The sequence below is a fragment of the Chrysemys picta genome, chromosome 12, assembly GCF_011386835.1.
Source record: "Chrysemys picta bellii isolate R12L10 chromosome 12, ASM1138683v2, whole genome shotgun sequence".
NCBI lineage: Eukaryota > Metazoa > Chordata > Testudines > Emydidae > Chrysemys > Chrysemys picta.
Window position 1 is genome coordinate 24,400,421 of NC_088802.1, and position 21,249 is coordinate 24,421,669.

The 21,249-nt window shown below is 44.6% G+C and overlaps 2 protein-coding genes across 2 annotated transcripts in view; both read left to right on the top strand.

The window, feature by feature from the left end:
• Nucleotides 1-21,249, top strand: part of LOC135974464 (maestro heat-like repeat-containing protein family member 1) — a 936,803-nt gene that overhangs the window by 789,625 nt on the left and 125,929 nt on the right. The window lies entirely within an intron of this gene.
• LOC101934650 (olfactory receptor 11A1-like) lies at nucleotides 9,364-12,808 on the top strand. Its single transcript, XM_065562611.1, has one exon. It carries the CDS (start codon nucleotides 10,767-10,769, stop codon nucleotides 11,733-11,735), a length of 969 nt encoding a protein of 322 aa, XP_065418683.1. The 5' UTR covers nucleotides 9,364-10,766; the 3' UTR covers nucleotides 11,736-12,808.

Here is a 21,249-nt window from a genome sequence, read left to right on the forward strand (position 1 = left end):
AGCCATTCACAGTCTTTGTTTAATCCTGAGCTGATTGTGTCAAATTTGCAGATGAACTGAAGCTCACCAGTTTCTCTTTGAAGTCTGGTCCTGAAGTTTTTTTTGCTGCAGGATGGCTATCTTTAAATCTGCTATTGTGTGTCCAGGGAGATTGAAGTGTTCTCCTACAGGTTTTTGTATATTGCCATTCCTAATATTTGATTTGTGTCCATTTATCCTTTTACGTAGGGACTGTCCAGTTTTGCTGATGTACATAGCAGAGAGGCATTGCTGGCATATGATGGCATATATTATATTGGTGGACGAGCAAGTGAATGAACCGGTGATGGTGTGGCTGATCTGGTTAGGTCCTGTGATGGTGTCACTGGTGTAGATATGTGGGCAGAGTTGGCATCGAGGTTTGCATGGATTGGTTCCTGAGTTAGAGTTACTATGGTGCGGTGTGTAGTTACTGGTGAGAATATGCTTCAGGTTGGCGGGTTGTCTGTGGGCGAGGACTGGCCTGCCACCCAAGGTCTGTGAAAGCAAGGAGCCACTGTCCAGGATGGGTTGTAGATCCCTGATGATGTGTTGTAGTGGTTTTAGCTGGGGACTGTATGTGGTGGCCAGTGGAGTTCTGTTGGTTTCTTTCTTGGGCTTGTCTTGCAGTAGGAAGCTTCTGGGTACATGTCTGGATCCATTGATCTGTTTCCTTATTTCCTTGTGCAGGTATCGTAGTTTTGAGAATGCTTGGTGAAGATTTTGTAGGTGTTGGTCTCTGTCTGAGGGGTTGGAGCAGATGCAGTTGTACCTCAGTGCTTGGCTGTAGACAATGGATCGTGTGGTGTGTCCGGGATGGAAGCTGGAGCATGAAGGTAGGTATAGCTGTCAGTGGGTTTTCGGTATAGGGTGGTGTTAACGTGACCATCACTTATTTGCACCGTGGTGTCTAGGAAGTGGACCTCCTGTCTAGATTGGTCCAGGCTGAGGTTGATAGTGGGGTGGAAGCTGTTGAAATTGTGGTGGAATTTTTCCAGAGTCTCCTTCCCATGGGTCCAGATGATGACGATGTCACCAATGTAACGTAGGTAGAGAAGGGGTGTGAGTGGACGAGAGCTGAGGAAGCGTTTTTCCAGGTCAGATAAAAATGTTGGCATATTGTGGGGCCATGCGGGTGCCCAAGCGGTGCCACTGGTCTGGAGGTATATATTGTCGCCAAATTTGAAATAGTTGTGTATCTCTAGTCTGATTCTTGCTTGCATATTTATACCTGCCTCTGGAAATTTCCACTACATGCATCCGACGAAGTGGGTATTCACCCACGAAAGCTCATGCTCCAGTACGTCTGTTAGTCTATAAGGTGCCACAGGACTCTTCGCTGCTTTTACAGATACAGACTAACACGGGTACCCCTCTGATAATTAACTTTGAAGAAGTTAGAGAGGGAGAAGGAAAAAAATCAAGTCTGTTACTTTGCCACTTTTGCAATTTTTCAAACTTTGAGGAAGTTTTAGAAAGTCACTGAGTGGCAAAATGGACAAGGAATTTGTGTGTGTGTATGGGGTGCGGGGGGAAATGACATTATTTAGTTTATTGTTTTTAAACCACTGGCTGCAATCACCAAAAGTTTGAAAAAATGCAAAGTTCTTTATGATTGATGGAAACAGCTTTCAAATGCTAACATTTTTCACATATGCCGTGTTTGTAGCCATGTGGGTCCCAGGATATAGAGCAGCAAGGTGGGTGAGGTGATATGTTTAATTGGATAACTTCTGTTGGTGAGAGAGACGAAGCTTTCAAGCTTACTCAGAGCTCTTCTTTCAGTCTGGGAAATGTGCTCAGAGGGTATGTCTACACTGCAATTAAACCCCATGAGGGGAGAGTGGCCTAGAGCTCAGGCTCCAATCTGAGCCCAAATGTCTACATTGCAATTTTACTGACAGAGTCAGCTGACACAAGCCAGCTGCAGGTGTTTAATTGCAGTGTGACATAACCAAAGTGTAACAGCTATATACAAGATGGAACAGATTGTTCAGCATAAGTAGTGAACAACTTTCAAGGGACCAGGCAAGTTGAAGTGGCCCATTAATACTTCTCCAGTAATAAAGGGGGGAGGAGAAAAGCTGAGGTTGGGGAGCGAGTTAAGTGGCTTACAGATTGTTGTAATAGACCACAAATCTAATGTCTCTGTTCAGTCCATGATTTTTAGTGTATAGTAAAGTAATGAATTTAACCCCCCAGACTCATCTTTTGAGGTTTATGAAGGTTGCCATTGAGGACAAGACCTGATAGGTCAGATATGGAGTGACTGCTTTGTGAAAAGAGTTCACCCACGGGGGATATGGTGTTTTATCACTTTTTTTCCCTGAGAGTTCATTTGATAGTGTAGTGATTGACTGACTGTCTGGCTTCACCCACAGAGTTATTTGGGGGGGGCATTTAGTCCACTGGATGAGGTACGCCATATGTGATAGGCATTTGTAGGACCCATGGATCTTGAAAGGTGTGTGGTGGCGGTGGGGTATTCTCATCAGAGAAGTGGAGATATGACTACAGATGTTGCATCTGTTCTGGCAGGGTCTGGTGTTGCTTTGAGTTAGTGTGTCCTGGTCTGTGGGGAGTTTGCGTCTTATGATGAGGTTGTGGGGGGGTTGTTTGAAGACCTGAAGAGGGGGTTCAGGAATGATTTCTTACAGGATGGGGTATGTAGATGAGTGGATTCACCCCTGCGGCGCCTCCTGCTGGTGACTTCTGGGAATTAGCTCATTCCAGCTCCGGAACGCCCTCTGCAGGCCTCTCTGTGATCCGCCGGCCCTCTGGCCCCATGTCCCTCCCAGGACCCCGGTGCCCTGTTAGCTGGGGTGCTGCCCCCTGGCAGTAACCCCTTTCTCTCAGGGTCTCCCCTCCCTGGGGAACCCCCACTCACTACCCCCACCTCACCTTAGTATATGGCTACTGCCAGTCATTGTCTAGCCCCCACGTCCTGTGGCGGACTGCAGTATCAGCCTACTCATCACTGGCAAGGTTGGGTTTGGACCTGCTGCCTTTGCCTACCCCTGGGGTGCCCTCTGCAACCCCCAGTACCTATTAGCCCAATGCTAGGCCGCAGCTTGGGGCTTTGCAGGCTGAAGCTCCCCAGTGCCTCTGCCTTTCCCCAGCCCTGCTCCACTCAGGTACCCTGTCTCTAGCTCCCTACAGCCAGGCCCTTCTCTCTCTACAGGTAGAGGGAGACTCTCTGTCTGTCTCTGGCTTCTCTGCCTTTATAAGGCCAGCTGAGTCTGTTTGGGGAGTGGCCCCAGCTGCAGCCACTTCCCCCAATCAGCCCAGCCTAAAAGCTGCTTTCTCCAGCCACAGCCCCCTCCCAGGGCTGTTTTTAAGCCCTTCAGGGCAGGAGTGGGGTAACCACCCTGCTACAGGGTACCGGTTGAGTATGGGTTATAATTGTTTAATGATACCCTGGTTGTCACCTACCACATCACACTGGAACCCATACAGGGTATGTGGCAGGAGGGGTCCCCTCCCCTTTCTCGTCCCCCCACACCCATGTTAAAGCCAGTTCTCTCAGGGTATTTGGATGGCCTGTTCCATGATGTGATCTACTTCTTTGGAGTGTCCTTGTTTGGTGAAGGCACTCTGAAGCGTGTTAAGGTGTATATACCAGACTTTCTCCTTGGTGCATATTCTATGGTATCTAAGTGCCTGGCTGTAGATAGACTTTTTGTTGTGTCTGAGATGATTGTTGGATCTGACAGTAAGTGTGGTGATCCATTGGTTTCTTTTATATGGTTGTCTGTATGGTTCCATTGTTGATGCTGATTGTGCTGTCCAGGAAGATGATGCTGGTGTGGGAGTATTCTAGAGTTTCATGGATGGGTGGTGGTGGTTGAAGTTGTCATGAAAATCTATGGAGGAGTTTAGATTGGCTGGTCATAGGATGAAAGTATCAAAGTATCTCAGGTACATGCACCATGAAACCAGTGATATACCTGAGATATGTAGACCATGCACAGTGGTGCACCAGGGTGATAAGTGGCTCCCACCTAATGTCTGGAGAAGTTTGTATCAAGGCGTGCTACCTGTGAGTGAAACTACAAGGCCTAGAGACCATAATTTCCAGCATATATACATAATTCCTCACATTTTCTGTGCATACATCTCACAATGATTCTGATGAGCAGTGCGACACTAGACAGTGCATGATCCCTTTTGGTGAACACATGGGATCTCTGTGTCCTCTGCCAGTTATCATCAAGATGTCCTAGGGTCACACTAAACACTTCTAAAAATCTGCCCCTCGATCCACAAAGGGACTTAAGCACGGCAATACCCAGCCTCTAGGCACCTTGCCATGCAGTGATCCCACAGCTCAAGTTAGGTGCTTAGGCTGCATGGGGAGAATTGGGGTTCCTAACTCCCATTGATTTCAGTGGAAGGTAGGAGCAAAGTCCCTTTGAGAATCTGGACCTAAGAAAGGGATCCACAAAAGCCAACTTGCTGAGCAGGGAGCCCACAGGGAATGCTGAGGAGCGGGACATGACCTAAGCCCAGCTCCTATGAGGTAACAAAGTGCCTAAATCTCAGCCTGAGGGAGGAGAGCATCGGTGTATGGGGTTCTCAGCTGTGACACCCCCCCCCCCAGCAGGGGAAATCACCTTGGCTGTGGGAAAGCAGGGTTCTTTTCCCCCTATGTCATGGAGCAGGGTTTGAACAGGGGTCTGACCACTGGGCTGTAGTCATTCCCCCTCTCCCTTTGGCCCAATGCATGTGGAGTTATTTATACGCAGTGGAACAGCTTCAGCAGGCGAGACTGTGAGCACCCCCTGCCCCATTATCTGAACATCCCATAGCCCAATGGCTAGGGCACCCACCTCCAAAGCATGAAACCCAAGTTCTAATACTTTCTCTTCAGCAGGCAGAAGGGAGAGTTCAACCTGCATCTCCCACACCCTGGCTGAGAGCCCTAGCCATGGGGCTAAAGGCTGAAAGGGAGGCTGCCATTTCCCCCTCGCCATGTTGTGCAGGGTTAGGTGTGCTCCAAGCATGTCTATTGCATCAGGCCCACAGACTCCTCTCCTCTTACGTATGAGAGAGGAGCCTCTGCACCTAGACAAAGGTGTCAGGGCACTTGCTAACTGCCACAGACTTAGGCAGGTAGGGAACCTTAATGGTGGAAATTCAGATGCCGAGGAGATTTCCGTGCCGGCCATTGAGGCTCAGTGGGAGGTTAGGTGGCAGCTGAGCAGGGCTTTGGAGGTCCTCAGTGCCATTTTAATGTTGGACTTTGGTGTTTGTCACTTGAAATGCTTAAGCCCTCTGAAAAAAGAACAGGAGTACTTGTGGCACCTTAGAGACTAACAAATTTATTAGAGAATAAGCTTTCGTGGACTACAGCCCTCTGGTGGATCTAGCCCCTAAATCTCATAGTCAAAAGGAACTGATGCACTTAGAAACAAATCTCATAAACCGTCAGTAAGACGTAGGCTCCTATGTCACTTAAGAAAAAGGCTTTTAGGCTCCTTAGACACTTCTGCTATACTGTATAATGGCCACAAGGGGCAGCAGAGGCTGAGGGGCAGGGATGGGGCAGCTATACTGTATGATGGGCACTAGGGGACAGCTAAAATTTTCTCACCAATGTTTTTTGTGTCCATTGTTATGATCTCTAGATGGCAGCTGATTCTGGGGAATGACAAATGGACAGTACTAAATACTAAAACCATGATTTTAGTTAAACAATATTTTTAAGTGATTAAGAATTGATAAACTTGGAATTAAAACTTGAATTAAAAATGTAAGCCAAGCTTTGTGAAGCTTCAGGTCTATCCCTATATTATATATTCTAGTCCTGCATTCAGCCAATATCCTTCAAAGAGTTAAGCAATAAGATTTTATGCATATCTGCTATATTTTTGTCAGATTAATTAAAAAAGAAAAGAAATTATGTGAGTCACAAATATTCAGCACTGGGAATTATGAAGAACAAAGCTTGGGAGACAATTATTCATACTAGTGATAAATTCGACGGAGCCCTTATTAAGAGATCAGGGAGCTAATTATTGTGCTCTTCCATAAAGGCTACAAGAAGCATTTCCTCCAGGGCAAGAAGTGACAGTATATCAAACTTCATGCTGAAAAACTTTTTAGACTAAAGTTGTAGAATATATTGTAATGATGATAGTCACTGTACCCATTGAGGACCATGAATTGGCTAGTATGAATGTATAACACGGTCCTCTACAGGATGCAGTCAGTACTGTTCTCTTGGTTTTCAAACACTCCAACAGTCCAACTAGAGATTTATATTTCTTGTACAAGATTATCTAATTTGTGTAATTGCTGTGGCACTGAAGATCCATGTGACTCAAACTTTTCAGGGTTTTGGGGAAAAAAGTAGGTGTCTGACCTTCATGTTTTCATGGTCTGGGCTTTTCCAAGAAGCCTAAGGAAGTTAAGTGCCAAACTCTCATAGCAATTCAGTGGCAGTTGTGTACATTTTACGCCCCCCCTTTGAAAATCCCAACCTAAATACGTAAAGCACCTTGTTGTACCTGCATTTTATCTGAGCAAAAATTGGGTAACGTTTTCCAAAACACTTAGGCTTCTATGTCACTGCTTAAGTTTGCTAAAGTCTTGTTGACTTTCAGTGACTCTTAGGCCTGGTCTACACTGAGGGGGGAGATCGATCTAAGATATGCAACTTCAGCTATGAGAATAGGATAGCTGAAGTCGACATATCTTAGATCGACTTAGATTGACTTACTTCGCATCCTCGCGGCACAGGATCAATGGCCGCCACTCCCTCGTTGACTCCGCTTCCACCTCTCGCAGCAGTGGAGTTCCGGAGTTGACAGGGAGTGTGTTCGGGGATCGATCACTACCCACCAATCCGGCCGGTAGTGTAGACGTACCCTTAGAGTGCTAAGCCTTAGTAACTAAGACACTTTTGAAAATGGGATTTAGGCTCCTAAATCACATAGATATGTTTTAAAATGTTCCCTGAACTAATTATCTGATATTGGATGGGGTCTGGGTACTTCTGTGTTTTGCTATTGAGGGCAACACGGGGTTTGTTTAGAGAAAGTGCAAGATCAGCTAACTATGCTTAGATTTTTCAAAGCTGCCTAAGGGAACTGGATGGGAACTCAGTGTCTAAATCATTTAGGCAGCTCTGAAAATCTCAGTTGTAAACCTTATTTTTAGAATTGGTGTTATTGCTTGACCGTCAACATAACATTCACCCACTGAAGAGAGAGATTGATTTTAGGGTTAGAAGTTTCTTCTCTCTCCAGGATTTTCCCTTTGAGATTAGAAGTTTGACTCTACCAACGTTGTCTGCAAATAAACCTAATACTAACTTTCCCTTGCCTGTTATGTTCCCCACAGCAGACGTGCCTCAGGAGACTGCACCTTCCCACAGAAGAATAGATAATGAATCAGAAAAGATGTTCCCCATTTGGTGGAGGGTATGAGGCACAGGGCACATTACCAGATATAACAGAGCCACGGTAGCCCATCTCGGCTATGATGTTCTATTTACTGAGAACATGGAAGTACATGAATGCAGTGGGGAGAGAAGATAGACTGAATAACCTGGATCACAGTGTCTGAAATCCTGAGTGAGAAGGTGACAGACTCCAGCTGCTGATAGAGGTAAATCAATCTTTTCCTCCCTGCTTCTTAAAGCTCAAGGTTTTTAAAGCCATGTAAGTTTGCTAGGTAACTAATTCCATCGGAACCTAAGGGGAATTTGGCAATGATCTCTCTTAAACTCCCAACCCAACAGAATTTGGAAGAAGGAAAGGCCACTCAGGTCACTGCTATCTTAGCTCCTTTTATGACCCCCATCATTATGGTATCTGGGCACCTCACTGAACTGAATGTAGCTATCCTTCCACTGCCCCATGAGATGCTATTGGCCCTCCTTTACAGACAGGGACCTAACACTCAGAGGGACAGATTTATAGAGGTATTTCATCACCTAAAGACAGCAGACACCCCTAATGGGATTTATAATCGATGGGTGTTACGTACTGCATCTACTCAGGCCCCAGTGTGCATGTTTAGGTACTACCGGCCTTTGGAATTCTGGCCTGAAAGTCACACAAGGATATTTATGACAAAGGAGGGAATTGAACCAACATCTCCAAAGTCCTAGACGAGATCATGAAACACTGGAACATCCTTCACTCTGCTTCCCTCTGCTACACACAAGATTTTACTTTTCTTTCTGGCACAGACCTCGCTGGGGCATGGAGAGGGTTAGCGAGATGATGTGGGTAGAGCAGAGCTGATATTTGCCGCTGAGCTCAGTGTTCTGGGTGTAGATATGGTCTATGAGTAGGCTTGGCAGAATTCAATTTTTTTTTTTTTTTTGCAATTTTGACTACTAATTATTTTTAATTTTTTTTTCTTCATTTTTTAACTATTTTAATTTTTACAGCTGCAGGAAATTCAGCGGGGGGCAGGGTTGGGATCAGGGTTAGGGCAGTGCTGATGGCAGCCATGCGGGGATCTCCCAGCAGTGACAGCGGAGAAACTGGTGGCTCCCTGCACTGCCGAGGGGCCAAGAAACCAGGATGCAAGGGGCAGGGAAGGCGGCTGCTCTGGCCCAGTGGAGCAGAGTTCCGTGGCCAGGGCCATGAGGAGGTGGAGAACCATGAGCCCTGGGCAGTGGCAGAGGCCACCCTGTTGTTGAATGGCTCCATCCATGGGCAGAAGCCATCCAGCAGCGGGGTGCTCTCCCCCATAGCCAGGGACTAATCCTCCACCTCACAGCCCAGGCTGGGGGTCTCAGCTCTGGCCCGCCAAGACCGCAGCCTGCCCTGCACCTTGTGCCTTCAGGGATGGGTGTCACAAGCCCCATGGCTGTGCAGGGAGCCCTGTGCAGCTCTGCTCACTCCCAAGACAGTTGGGTGCAGAGAGCTCCCTGCCTGGCTGCAGGACCGGTGACTCCCATCCCCGCGGGCACACAGCGCAGGGGAAGGCTGCGCTAACGCCGACTGTGACCGATTTTTTTTTTTCTGTTGGTTTCAGTGTCTCAGCTGATAGTGACATTTACCGACATCTAGTGATTGAAACCGAATCCTTCAGGAACCAAAACCTGGGGGAGTGATGAAGGTGAGTCACTGAGATTAAGCAGCTCAGGAGAAGTTCTACCCCCTGAGTGTACTGGTGCAGGCTGGCTTTTCCAGAGACTAGTGGCATGTCTGCATTACACGCAGTGCAGAGGCACAGCTGCAGCTATGCCACAGTCATGTAGATACTTACTACAGCGATTAAAGGGGTTTTCCATCATAACTGTTGGCAATGCCTGTTCATAGCCCTTGGAGAGAAAGCAATGCACAGGCACTGGGCTTTAGGCACTGGGCTTGCTGGCGATCTCCCAGTGCAAGGCAGGGAGCTGTGCAGTCTTAAAACCCCCTGCCCCGTGACTGGAACAAGGGGCCCTGCCCAGAGACAGGTGATGGCTGGAGACAGGACACCTGACTAGGACACCCAAAGTGGATCATGGAGGGGGGAAACAGGTGCCATTACCCTGAAATGGTGACAATAATTACATTAATTCTGTATGTTATTCATTGTTTTCATTATACCTATTTTATTTGAATATTAAGAGAAAAATTGTTAAGTCTAGAAGGCAAGGGGAAAATGAACAACACAGAGGACTGAGCAGTTGTAAAAATAAATCTTATCACACATGTTCCATTATTGTTGATAGAATTAAACAGTGGCTGAAGGGGTTGCACTGATGTGATATGTTTGGGTGTTTTGAGGTATTGGACACTTTGAGTCACTAGCGTACTGTTTGAAAATATCTGATTGCCTTAGCTAGCGGCAATATTATGTGGCTTGCTAAGTTACTCAATTTCCAAAACCAAAGGGATTCTATAATAGAGAGCGATGCCTTGAGTTGGGGGGAGCTGTGGTGTTGGATAAAACAATATAATCAGAGAGCGTGATCCATTCAGTTAGGGGAGCTAGCACATTGGGTTGTAGGTCCTGTGCTAGTTAATAATCCCCTGTTCACCTTCACCCAGAAAGTAAAGTTAATCACGTTGGCAGACAACACTAATAGGGAGCAGAAGCAAACTCACAGCAGGGCAGAGGAATGATTCAATTGCAGACAGAAACAAAATGAGATTCAATTTGCAAGTGTTTCTGAGGAAAAGTAAACTGAGACGCCCAGGTGGTTGTGATGCTGGAAAAGGAAATGGTCAGGAGAGTGAAGTGTAAATTCAGCATAAGTTTGTGATACAACAGCTCAGTGAGGAGTGTGTCTCTGGAGAGGTCTAAGATGAACGTCAAAAAATGGAAAAAGAATAAAAACAATAGGAAAGTGCTGGAGATGAATGTAACCTGCTTTGACACAGTGTAGATCATTGTCCCCCTCTAGTGGCTGAGTCCACTAGAGCCTGATAGCCTTTAGCTGAGCCAATAATATGTTTTCAATGTAAGAGTCACAGTCCACCCTGGTGATCTATGGTGACAACTTGTCAAAGTTACAAAAGACTAATACAAAATGGTGTTGCCAATTTTGGCATAAATCTATAAAGCAGTGTGATTTTTCTGACTATATTGGCCTTTTAACTGACAGGAGGAGGGGTGATCATGGAATGTCAAAGTTCTAAGTAGGAAATTTGCCTCCAGAGTCTTGGTTCTTCACTGACCCAACAGGATGAGGGACCTTATGGAATATTTATGGAACTAAATAGATACTACTACTTGATTAAAATATATCCTCTTCAGATTCTATTGTGAATTTTGTTTTCTTCCCCTAGTTGCAGCTCATGGCAAACCCAGAGCGGGGAAATCAAACAGTTCTCACAGAATTCATCCTGCTAGGATTTGGGAATCTCCCTGAGCTACAAATTCTTCTCTTCCTCCTGTTTCTCATCATCTACATTGTGACTGTGATTGGGAACATCCTCATCATTGTGCTAGTTGTGGCTGATCAGCAACTTCACACCCCCATGTACTTCTTCCTGGGGAACTTGTCCTGCTTGGAGACCTGCTACACCTCCACTATCCTGCCCAGGATGCTGGCCAGTCTCCTGACTGGGGACAGAACTATTTCTGTTAGCGGCTGCCTCACACAATATTATTTCTTTGGTTTCCTGGCAGCTGCAGAGTGCTATCTCCTGGCAGTGATGTCTTATGATCGGTATTTAGCGATATGCAAACCACTGCACTATGCTGTCCTTATGAATGGCAGGTCCTGCCTCCAACTAGCAGTTGGCACGTGGATAAGTAGTTCTCTGGCTGCTGACATAACAATATTTTTAATGCAACAATTGACTTTCTGCGGCCCCAATGAAATTGACCATTTCTTCTGTGACTTCATCCCAGTAATAAAACTCTCCTGCAGTGACACACGTATGATGGAGCTTGTCACTACCATGCTGGCTGCTATATGCACTCTCCCGCCATTTCTATTAACGCTGGCAACATACGTCTGTATCATCACCACCATCCTGCGAATGCCTTCCACCACCGGGTGGCAAAAGGCCTTTTCCACTTGCTCCTCTCACCTCATCGTGGTGTCAATTTTCTATGGGACCATAATGATTGTGTACCTGCTCCCAAAAACTGATACACTGAGAGACCTAAACAAAGTGTTCTCCCTCTTCTACACAGTCGTGACTCCCATGGTCAACCCCCTCATATACAGCCTGAGGAACAGAGAGGTCAAAGAGGCCCTGGGAAAAGTTGTCACTAAACTCTCTGCTGTCAAAAGGATTCAGACCGTCCTGCCGTAGTTTGTTCAGTGCCCGTGAAATGGGAATAAGCTGGTTTGCTGTAATGCATCTGAGTCACCTCTCTCACTGGCCATCTGGCTTTTTAGGTGAGGTCAGTGGCTGCTATAGCTTGCACTCAATATTGGGACTGCTGTTTTGGCTTAGGGATGCAAGTCTTTGTGGTTTGCTTAGTCTGATATTTATCACTGCTGTTGTAGGTTACTTTAAAACACCTCATCAATGAGGCACCAAGGCAGAGAGATGCCATTCTGTGTGTCTCCATTATAACGCAGTCTGTAATTACATGAGCACACACTGTGTTTTATACCAGGTCCCTTTATTGTGGATTGCACCACATACTCAATATTTCTTTTCATCTAGGTCCTTCAATGTGCAATGGTAATGTAAGATGTGAATCAAGTCTCAGGGCCCAATAACTCTGTAAGATTGGGAGCCCTGAAGTGGAACAGTGAAGAAGAAAGGTCAGTACTGTGATAGTGGCACAGAGACACCTGACTTCTATTCCCTGTTTTGTTACTGGTTGACTTCACCTCTCTGGACCTCAGTTTCCTCATCTCTACAATGGAGTTTCTTGAGACCCCTGTTGTGAATGGCTGCTTTGATCTCTTATTGCCCGGGGTACCCTTGTTTTGTAGATTTCCATATACCAGCACTCTGAAGTCTGATCTGTCAATTATAGAAAGCAGAGAAAGCATATGGTGTCCATTCCTACAGGGTGCTGGGCATTTCCTGTGAAATGCTGAGCACCCTCAGCTCTCAGTGAAGCCAGTGGGAATTATGGGTACTCAGTGTCCTGTAATGTCAAGCCCGAGGTAAGCATGATTGTGGGTGAACACAGCCTGGTCTGGGGCAGCACCTGGCAGATACATCTTATTTCCCAAGAACTCCACCAGATTCTCTGTTCATTTAATTCATTGATACCCTATTAGTCGTCGTGAGAGCAGAATATGCAGAGTGCCAGCTCTTCTACAATTAGGCTTGGGAGGATTCAATTTTTATTGGTAAATGTCAGTAAATGTCGATTTCCCCATACACACACTGAAGAAAAATATATTTCCATCGAGAATAATCGAAATGTGCAGACAGGCAAAGTAAGAAAAATGCTGCTTGAAAACTTATTGGAGTTTGACTTCAGGATATTTACTTTGTATATTTTGACATGTGAGTTGACAATTTGTGTTTTAATGGTTTATAAAATTTTAACTTTTTAAATCTCAATATCTGCTGTCATTAAACAATTGTCTGACCTCCCATAATTTTACATGACTATGAAAATCAGAAATTCAAAATAGTGTTTAAAACTGAACATCAATATTATCCATCAAATTATATTTTTTAAATGAATTCTGCCAAGTCTAGCTATAATTAGGGTTGAGCTTCACTTTCTCTTTAAAGACGAATCATTCTAAATGGTTACAAATTTTCCCTGGCTCGTGGGGCAGTTAGGTAACATTAGGGTTCCAAATCTGAACCAGAGGGTCCAGAGATACAGGCCCCCACCACAAGCAACAGCATTTGCAAAATCAAGTTCTTCTAAGGATTCTTTTTTCCACACAACTGGGGCTCAGATTATGGCTCGGATCTACCCCAAACTTATCTTTCACTCAGGATTTAATTTGAGGTTGCAGAAACAAACCATCCAGATGTGTAGAAATAATAGTAAATATGGCAGGCAACCAGCGTGGCTTAACAGTGAATCCTCACTGATCTTAAATGCAAAAAAAGAAGCTTACAAGAAGTGGAAGATTGGACAAATGACCAGGGAGGAGTATAAAAATATTGCTCAGGCATGCAGGAGTGAGATCAGGAAGGCCAAATAACACTTGGAGTTGCAGCTAGCAAGGGATGTTAAGAGTAACAAGGAGGGTTTCTTCAGCTATGTTAGCAACACAAAGAAGGTCAGGGAAAGTGTAGGCCCCTTACTGAATGGGGGAGGATGTGGAAAAAACTAATGTACTCAATGATTTTTTTTACCTCTGTCTTCACGAATAAGGTCAGCTCCCAGACTACTCCACTCGGCAGCACAGTACAGGGAGGAGGTGACCAGCCTTCTGTGGAGAAAGAAGTGGTTCAGGGCTATCTCGTTTGAAGCTACCACTCCTCCCACTTCCCCTCCCCTGCTCCTGTCTAGCCTGGGTGGGGGGGGGAAGGAGAGATGCCTCTTATTCACAGCCCCATTGCTCAGGGCAATGGCCGGGAGACAGAAAGGGACACACCTCAGATAAAGGGGGGAAGAGGGTGGCAGCAGCCCCAACCCCAGTCAGGATCTGGAGGACCCTGCTCCTCTGGGGGTGTTTCTGCCCCCCATGTGTGAGCCTAGTCCGCGCACTTCCACTGACACCACCGACAGGATTCGGTGCTGAAATGAGGTGTCCTTGATATCTTAAAGTGCGGCTGCACCTATCCTCATGCTACAGCTCTGATCACAAGCTGTTCCAGCTAATCCCCTACCATAAACAGAGGTGGATCAGACTGCTAGCTTAGTAGTTTTTTTTAAAAACCAATTCTATAGGGGTATTATTTAAATTAGGAATGGAGTGAAACCTGGCAGGAAGAGAAGTCAATCAAAGACATGTTAGAAAAGGTGAAGATAGCTGATAAGTGGCTGAGCTGCTAACAAAATATATAGTCTATATTGTACTATATGACTGGAGAGTAGCAAATAGAGACAGCTGCTTGGGAATTTTCCATCAAACAGTTTTTTGACAGAAAATTCAGTTTTGTCTGAATCAAAATTTTCCACAGGAGTTTCAGCCAAACATTTTCAATGTTTTTCCTGATGGAAAATTGGAATGAAATATTTTGTTCTGGATCAGGATGATTTGAAATGAAAATATCAGTTTGTCAAATCCAGTCAAAACATTCAATTTCAGGGCAGTTGGATGTCCATGTGCATCCAACTGAGCAGCCATGATACTTTGAGGGATCTGTAGTTCAGATGCCTCGTGCTTTCATTCTCTTCTGTGGGCTAGGTTCACGGGCTGGACTACATCTCCCATGATGCACTGAGGACTCCCTTCTGGTTGACTCATTCAAAAATTCATAGATTCCAAGGCCAGAAGGGACCACTAATCCTCTAGTCTGACCTCCTGTATAGCACAGGCCAAAAAACTTCCCCCAAATAATTCCTATTTGAATTAGAGCAGATCTTGTTAATAAAAATACCAATCTTGATTTTAAAAATGTCAGTGATGGAGAATCCACCACGACCCTTGATAACTTGTTCCAATGGTTGATTACCCTCACTGTTAAAAACGTATGCCTTATTTCCAGTCTGAATTTGTTCAGCTTCAGTTTTCAGCCATTGGATCTTGTTATACCTTTCTCTGCTAGATTGAAGAGTCCATTACCAAATATTTGTTCCCAAGGTAGGTACTTATAGACAGTAATCAAGTCACCCATTAACCTTCTTTGTTAAACTAAATATATTGAGCTCTTTGAGTCTATCTCTATAAGGCATGTTTTCTAATCCTTTGGTCATTCTTGTGTCTCTTCTCTGAACCTTCTCCAATTTACTAACATCCTTCCTGAACTGTGGTCACCAGAACTGGACACAGAATTCCAGCAGTGGACGCACCAGTTCTAAATATAGAGGTAAAATAACCTCTCTACGCCTAGTCGATATTCTCCTGTTTATGCCTCCATTGCAGTACATCAGATGAGATGTAATCCAGCCAGAAAGTCCAGCTCAGAGGAAAATGGGAGCATGAAGCACCCACACTACAACTCCCATGAATCACTGAAGCAGCTCAGGGGGAGAGAGTTTAACATCTAACCTACCCAAAATGAAATGTTTCAATGTGGTTTAAGAAAAACACACCCCAAAATGTATCAATCTGAGAATGTTTATTATTAGGAGGAAACAGGTAGGCACATGCCTGTGGAAGAGAATCTAGATCTTCTGTCTCCCACTCCTTTGCCTTAACACTAAAACCATCCATCATTCCCATGCATAGAATTTCACATAATGAAATCGCTTTCATTTAACCTCTTGCAGGAGAGCTCCTCTTCAAGCAGAGAAATGGACAATGGGACAGTGGTGACCGAATTCATCCTTACGGGACTTTCCAATTGCCCAGCCATTCGCTTCTCCCTTTTTGTTGCCTTTCTGTTGATCTACTTGATAACCCTCTCTGGCAATGGCCTCATCTTCATAGCCATAGGGACTGAGGCTAAGCTGCACAACCCTATACACTTTTTCCTCAGCAACCTCTCCTTGTTAGACATCTGCTGGCCCACTGCTACCATGCCCGAGATGCTGGAAAACTTCTTGTCAGAGAGCAACACAATTTCCTTCACTGGCTGCATGCTTCAGCTCTATTTCCTGGTGGCTCTAGCAGGGATGGAGGTTTTCCTCTTGGCGGTGGTGGCCTATATGGTGATGGCCTAGATGGCCTGGAGGATGGTGTGGATTGCACCCTTAGCAAGTTTGCAGATGAGACTAAACTGGAAGGAGTGGTAGATATGCTGGAGGGTAGGAATAGGATACCGAGGTACCTAGACAAATTAGAGGATTGAAACTCCTAAGATTTAGGTTGGATATTGGGAAAAAACTTTTTCACTAGGAGGATGGTGAAGCACTGGAATGGGTTACCTAGGGAGGTGATGGAATCTCCATCCTTAGGGTTTTTTAAGGCCCGGCTTGACAAAGCTTTGGCTGGGATTACTTAGTGGGTATTGGTCATGCTTTGAGCAGGTGATTGGACTAGATGACCTCCTGAGGGCTCTTCCAACCCTAATATTCTATGATTCTATGTACGCAATGGATCTGGTCAGAAAATGAGGGTGGAAAAACACTAAAATGTTCATGATTTCCACTCTCACCCTGTTTTTAATCCAAACCTCATTTGACCAATATTTTCCAACCATCTCTGTTACACCTTAGTGTAGTACGAAGATGTGACTATGAAGAACATTCTAGACATGGCTAATTAACTGAGTCAGACAAACCAGATTATTAGGGCTGGTCAAAAAAATTTCATAAACTTTTTTTCAGAGAATTGGGCGTGTGATTAAATGATTTTTTTTTAATGAAAAGTATATGCTTCTCGCAAATTACTGATTTTTTCATCAGAAAACTGAACCCCCTGCCAAAACCCCAAACTTTTGGAGGGTCGAAGTTTTTGTCTAAAAATGTTTGTTTTCAGCAGATGGCGGCCAAATATTGTTCAGTTTTCAGCTTTGGGAGGTTTGGGAGGGGTATCTATTTTTTTGTCAAAAAAAGTCAACATTTTCCCTTGGGGGGGGGGGGGGGGGACAAAAACATGTTCTGACCAGCTGTATAGATTTGTTTGTCAAAATCTATTGTGATATGGTGAGTAATGATAGGTTGATGTTGGGTGATTGTTCTGTATTTCCAAAGTCTCATATATGATATTTCAAAAAAAAAAATCTATTATTTGATCCTTTGCACCCAGAAGGCTGAGATTTTTCAGAGGTCCCTAGAAAATGTGGATGCCTCAATTCCCATCAGTTTTCAGAACTGGGCTTCCAAATTCCTTAGGCAGCTTCAAGAATTTCAACAATTGGCTTCTCCACATTTATGCCGCTATAACTGAGTCTGCAGTTAGAGTGGTACATTTTCACGCTTTGCGCCCGGGCTTAGGCATCCAGACGCCTAGAATGGAGCAGCAGGGCGCATGCTCAGAGATACAAACATCAGTACATAGGGAACGTTCACTTCCAAAATTTAGGTGCCGACTCCAAGCGACATCTACAGGGTTCGGCAGCAACTGAGTGGGGGAGGGTTGTGAATTGCAGTGGGGCCTAGAACTGGTTCATATTACCTCTTCTTTGGGGCAAGGGAAGAGCTAGGGACTCTCGGGGACAAAATCTGTCTCCTGGTCTGCTCCTTGGGCAGTGTTTGCACTTCCCCTTATGCAGGGTTTAGGACAGAGTACTTCTTGTGAGTTCACTCCCATTTGCGTTTCTTTTCTTTGAGTGGCCCAGCAAATAGGCTTGTCATTAGCCGTGTCTCACAAACAGTGAATTTGAAGCAAATCGCCCAGCATTCATGGAAAGAGACTCTGAATTCAAAGCATTGGGTATGCCCTGAAGATGTAGGACCTCACTGTCAAAAGAAATGGGGCAGGGTGAATATAAAGGCTATGGTAAAAGTTATAAGGTCCAGCATGTGGGTGTCACTGCAGGAGAGGTTGTCACTGAGATTTAATCAGTGAAAACCAATTGTAACATCATACCCATTAACATGGAAGTAGCCAGAAATCTGCTCATCCAAGACCAGCTGCTAGCTGGAGGCAGAACCTGCCATTCATAAGGGCTGCATAATGCAAGGGATTATATATCACTAAATATTGATCATAAGACATTGTAGCTAGAAGAGAGCATTCAGCACCTGCCAGAGAATCAAAAGCATAAAATTGGATGATGCAGCTGCTAACAGAAATGGGTCTGTCCCCAGTTAGAAGATTGGCCAACATTCTGGGCAAGATGGGCAAAGTGTAGCAGATCTCCAAGCAGAAAGAAGTACATAGGTGTGTGAAGGTTCTGATCACCCACAAGTAGCGCAACAACGAGGATGTTCCCAGCCATGGTCTCAATGTAGATCACTAGAAGCCGCAAGAAGAGAAGAACCTTCAGTTTTTGGGTATTCCTGGATCCCAGGAGGATGAATTCTCTGACGGACATTTGATTTCCCCATTCTGCGTCTGCTATGGCTTGTATCTAGTGGAACCAAACAAACTCTGCAGTATAATTAGGAGAACATAGAATTAAACGTTAATACATTGGCACCACTTAATTCTATACTTGTTCTAAAACCTACCTCCTCCTTTTGGCTAGCAGTGTAAGGACTATCTGGAGAATCCAGACCAGGGCTTCAAACTGGATTTGATATTATGGAGAGTGGATTAGATTCTATTTCAGATAAAATCATAATTACAGAACCATGCACTACAGCCTAAATCCTACAGAAATATTGAAATCCTAGGCATGAAATAAAACCAGTATAAACCTCTCATCTCCGCCATCTTTTCATGCACAATTTGGGACCTTACAATCCCCTATCCCCATCCTCTGCCACCCTAGATTGCCCTGCAAGTTAAGCATGTGCTCAAGTGTTGTGCTGAATTGGGCTCTAAATTACTAGCAGTTTCCTGGGGGCAGCTACCATTTTGTGCTCACTTCTAAAATAAAATTACTGAGGCGATACACACACTGTGCTCTCTGTTGTGGAGACTTTATTTTTCTTCCTTCTTCTGTTGCTGGGATTTAATATAAAATAAAAAGTTTGCCTTTAATATAAAATTAAAAGTCATTGAGATTTTCAAAGCTGTCTAAGGGATTCAGTCATCCAATTCACAATAAAACCAGTGAGAACTGTGTGTCCAAATTCTCTAGACAGCTTTAAAAGGCTCAGCTGCAAAGTATATGCTTACTCTTTGTGTATGGGAAACAGAAAAAAGGTCAAAGTCTTAGACGGGACTTCAAGATCACAGGTCAAGGCAGGGGAATTAGGGGCAGGATTGCTGCTGAGGTTGGTGAGCTTTGGGAAATGTTTTTAATTATGGTTTTATTTTTGTCTTTTATATTTCTTTATAACAGGCAGTAGCTTCATGGAGCAGTGGAATGTTATGCTTTGTGGACAAGTAGTTGATAAATTGAAGAGGTTCAGAGAAGAGCCACAAGACTGATTAAACGATTAGAAAACCTGCTTTATAGTGATAGGCTCAAGAAGCTCAATCAATTTATTTTAACAAAGGGAGGGTGAAGCAGTGACTTCATTACAGTTTGAGTACCTACATAAAGAAGCAATATTTAATAATGGGCTCTTCAATCTGTCAGAGTAAGGTACAACACGGTCCAGTGGCTGGAAGTTGAAGCTAGACAAATTCAGACGGGAAATAAGGTGTAAATTTGTAACAGTGAGGGTGATTACCCATAGGAACAATTTACCAAGGGTTATGGTGAATTCTCCCTCACTGACGGTTTATAAATCAAGATTGGATATTTTTTCTTAAAGTTCTGCTCTAGCAATTATTCTGGGGGAAGTTCTCCGGCCTGTGTTATACAGGAGGTCAGACTAGATGATCACCATGGTCCCTTCTGACCTTGGAATCTATGAAACTTGAGAGGTGGCAGATCTCTGTTCAAATCCCTTCTCCCTGTGAGGCAGAGGGGGGACTTGAACCAGGGTTATCTCATACCCCAGCTACATAGCCTAACCACTGGGCTAAAAGTTATTAGGGAGGTCCTCCTCCTCCCCCCACTCCAGCCCATTCTTGCTTTGCATAAGCTCGCCTATAAGGGCCCAATCCGGTAGGTGAGCTCTGACCATGTTTACCAAATTGGGCCCTGCAGACAAATGAGGTGGAGGACCGCTTATCTTCCCCCAGCTCGTGCATCGCTCTGGGGCTCAGTCTGGCTGGCGTTGTGCTCCGGAGCATATGCCCAGAGGCAGAAATGGAGGCACTTTGGGAACTTTTACTGCAAAAAAGTAGAAGCCCATGGAGTTTAGGCACCAACAGGGTTTGACGGCAGTTCAGCAGAAGTTTTGTGAATCCCAGAGGGGGCCTGATTCTGGGATCTTCAGGGGCCTAAAGCAATAGTTAGGTACCTAAGTGCCTTTGTGAATCTAGACCCTTTGGATTTTGGCCCTTCCCTGTTTAAGCGCTTTTGAAAATCTCACAAGTGGCCTCTCTGCATCTTTATGCTCTGAAATACCTTTGAAAAGCTGACCCCTATCTCTGGGTGCGTCTGCTCCCTGTTTGCAATATGGGGATCACAGCACTGCCTACATCACAGGGGAGTTGTGAGACTAAAGAAATGGTATGAGTTGCTTACTACTATGAAGGCCATAGAAGTACCTCAGAGAGAGAGAGAAATAGTGAGGTTCCTCATGGGTAATAAGTTCAAAATCAGCGATTTAAGGACTTCAGTCCCATATTCAAAAAGTTTTGGGGATTCCTGTCTTCCAAAGCAGACACTTCCGTTGAAGCATTAGCTTAATTGGAAACCCAATTTTCTAGTGAAAAAAGTTTTGATGGAAAATTTTCCACCATCCCTTGTTCAAAACAGCTGTCCCTGGAAACTTTGACCCTGACTATGAAGCCGTATATTCTCCACCCCAAAGAGAGAAAAAAATTTCTTTGTCTCATCTACGAGTCTCTTACGTTTCAAGGATTCAATGCACCAGGGAACCTGTCTCAGTGGAGGCATAAAAAAACTTAAATACTCAGACTCCTCAAGGCTTGGTTTCTTCAGAGTTGCTCAACACGCTATTCGCTCAGCTGCACGTAAGTTTTAAAGCACATGATTATATTAGATTAGAATTTTTTTTTTTTTAAGTCAATGTGTTTTCTACACGTTATTGCTTTTTAACCCAGCACATCGGTGCATATCTTTAGCGTGGTCCTTTTTCTCCACTGCTTTGTACCTTTTGTGTAGTCATTTCCATGTGAGCAATGTGAGTGCTGAATGGGTATAGAAACACTCCTTCCAGTACAAGTGGGTAATTCTGATATGGAGTCATTTTGCACTCACATTGCATTGGTAC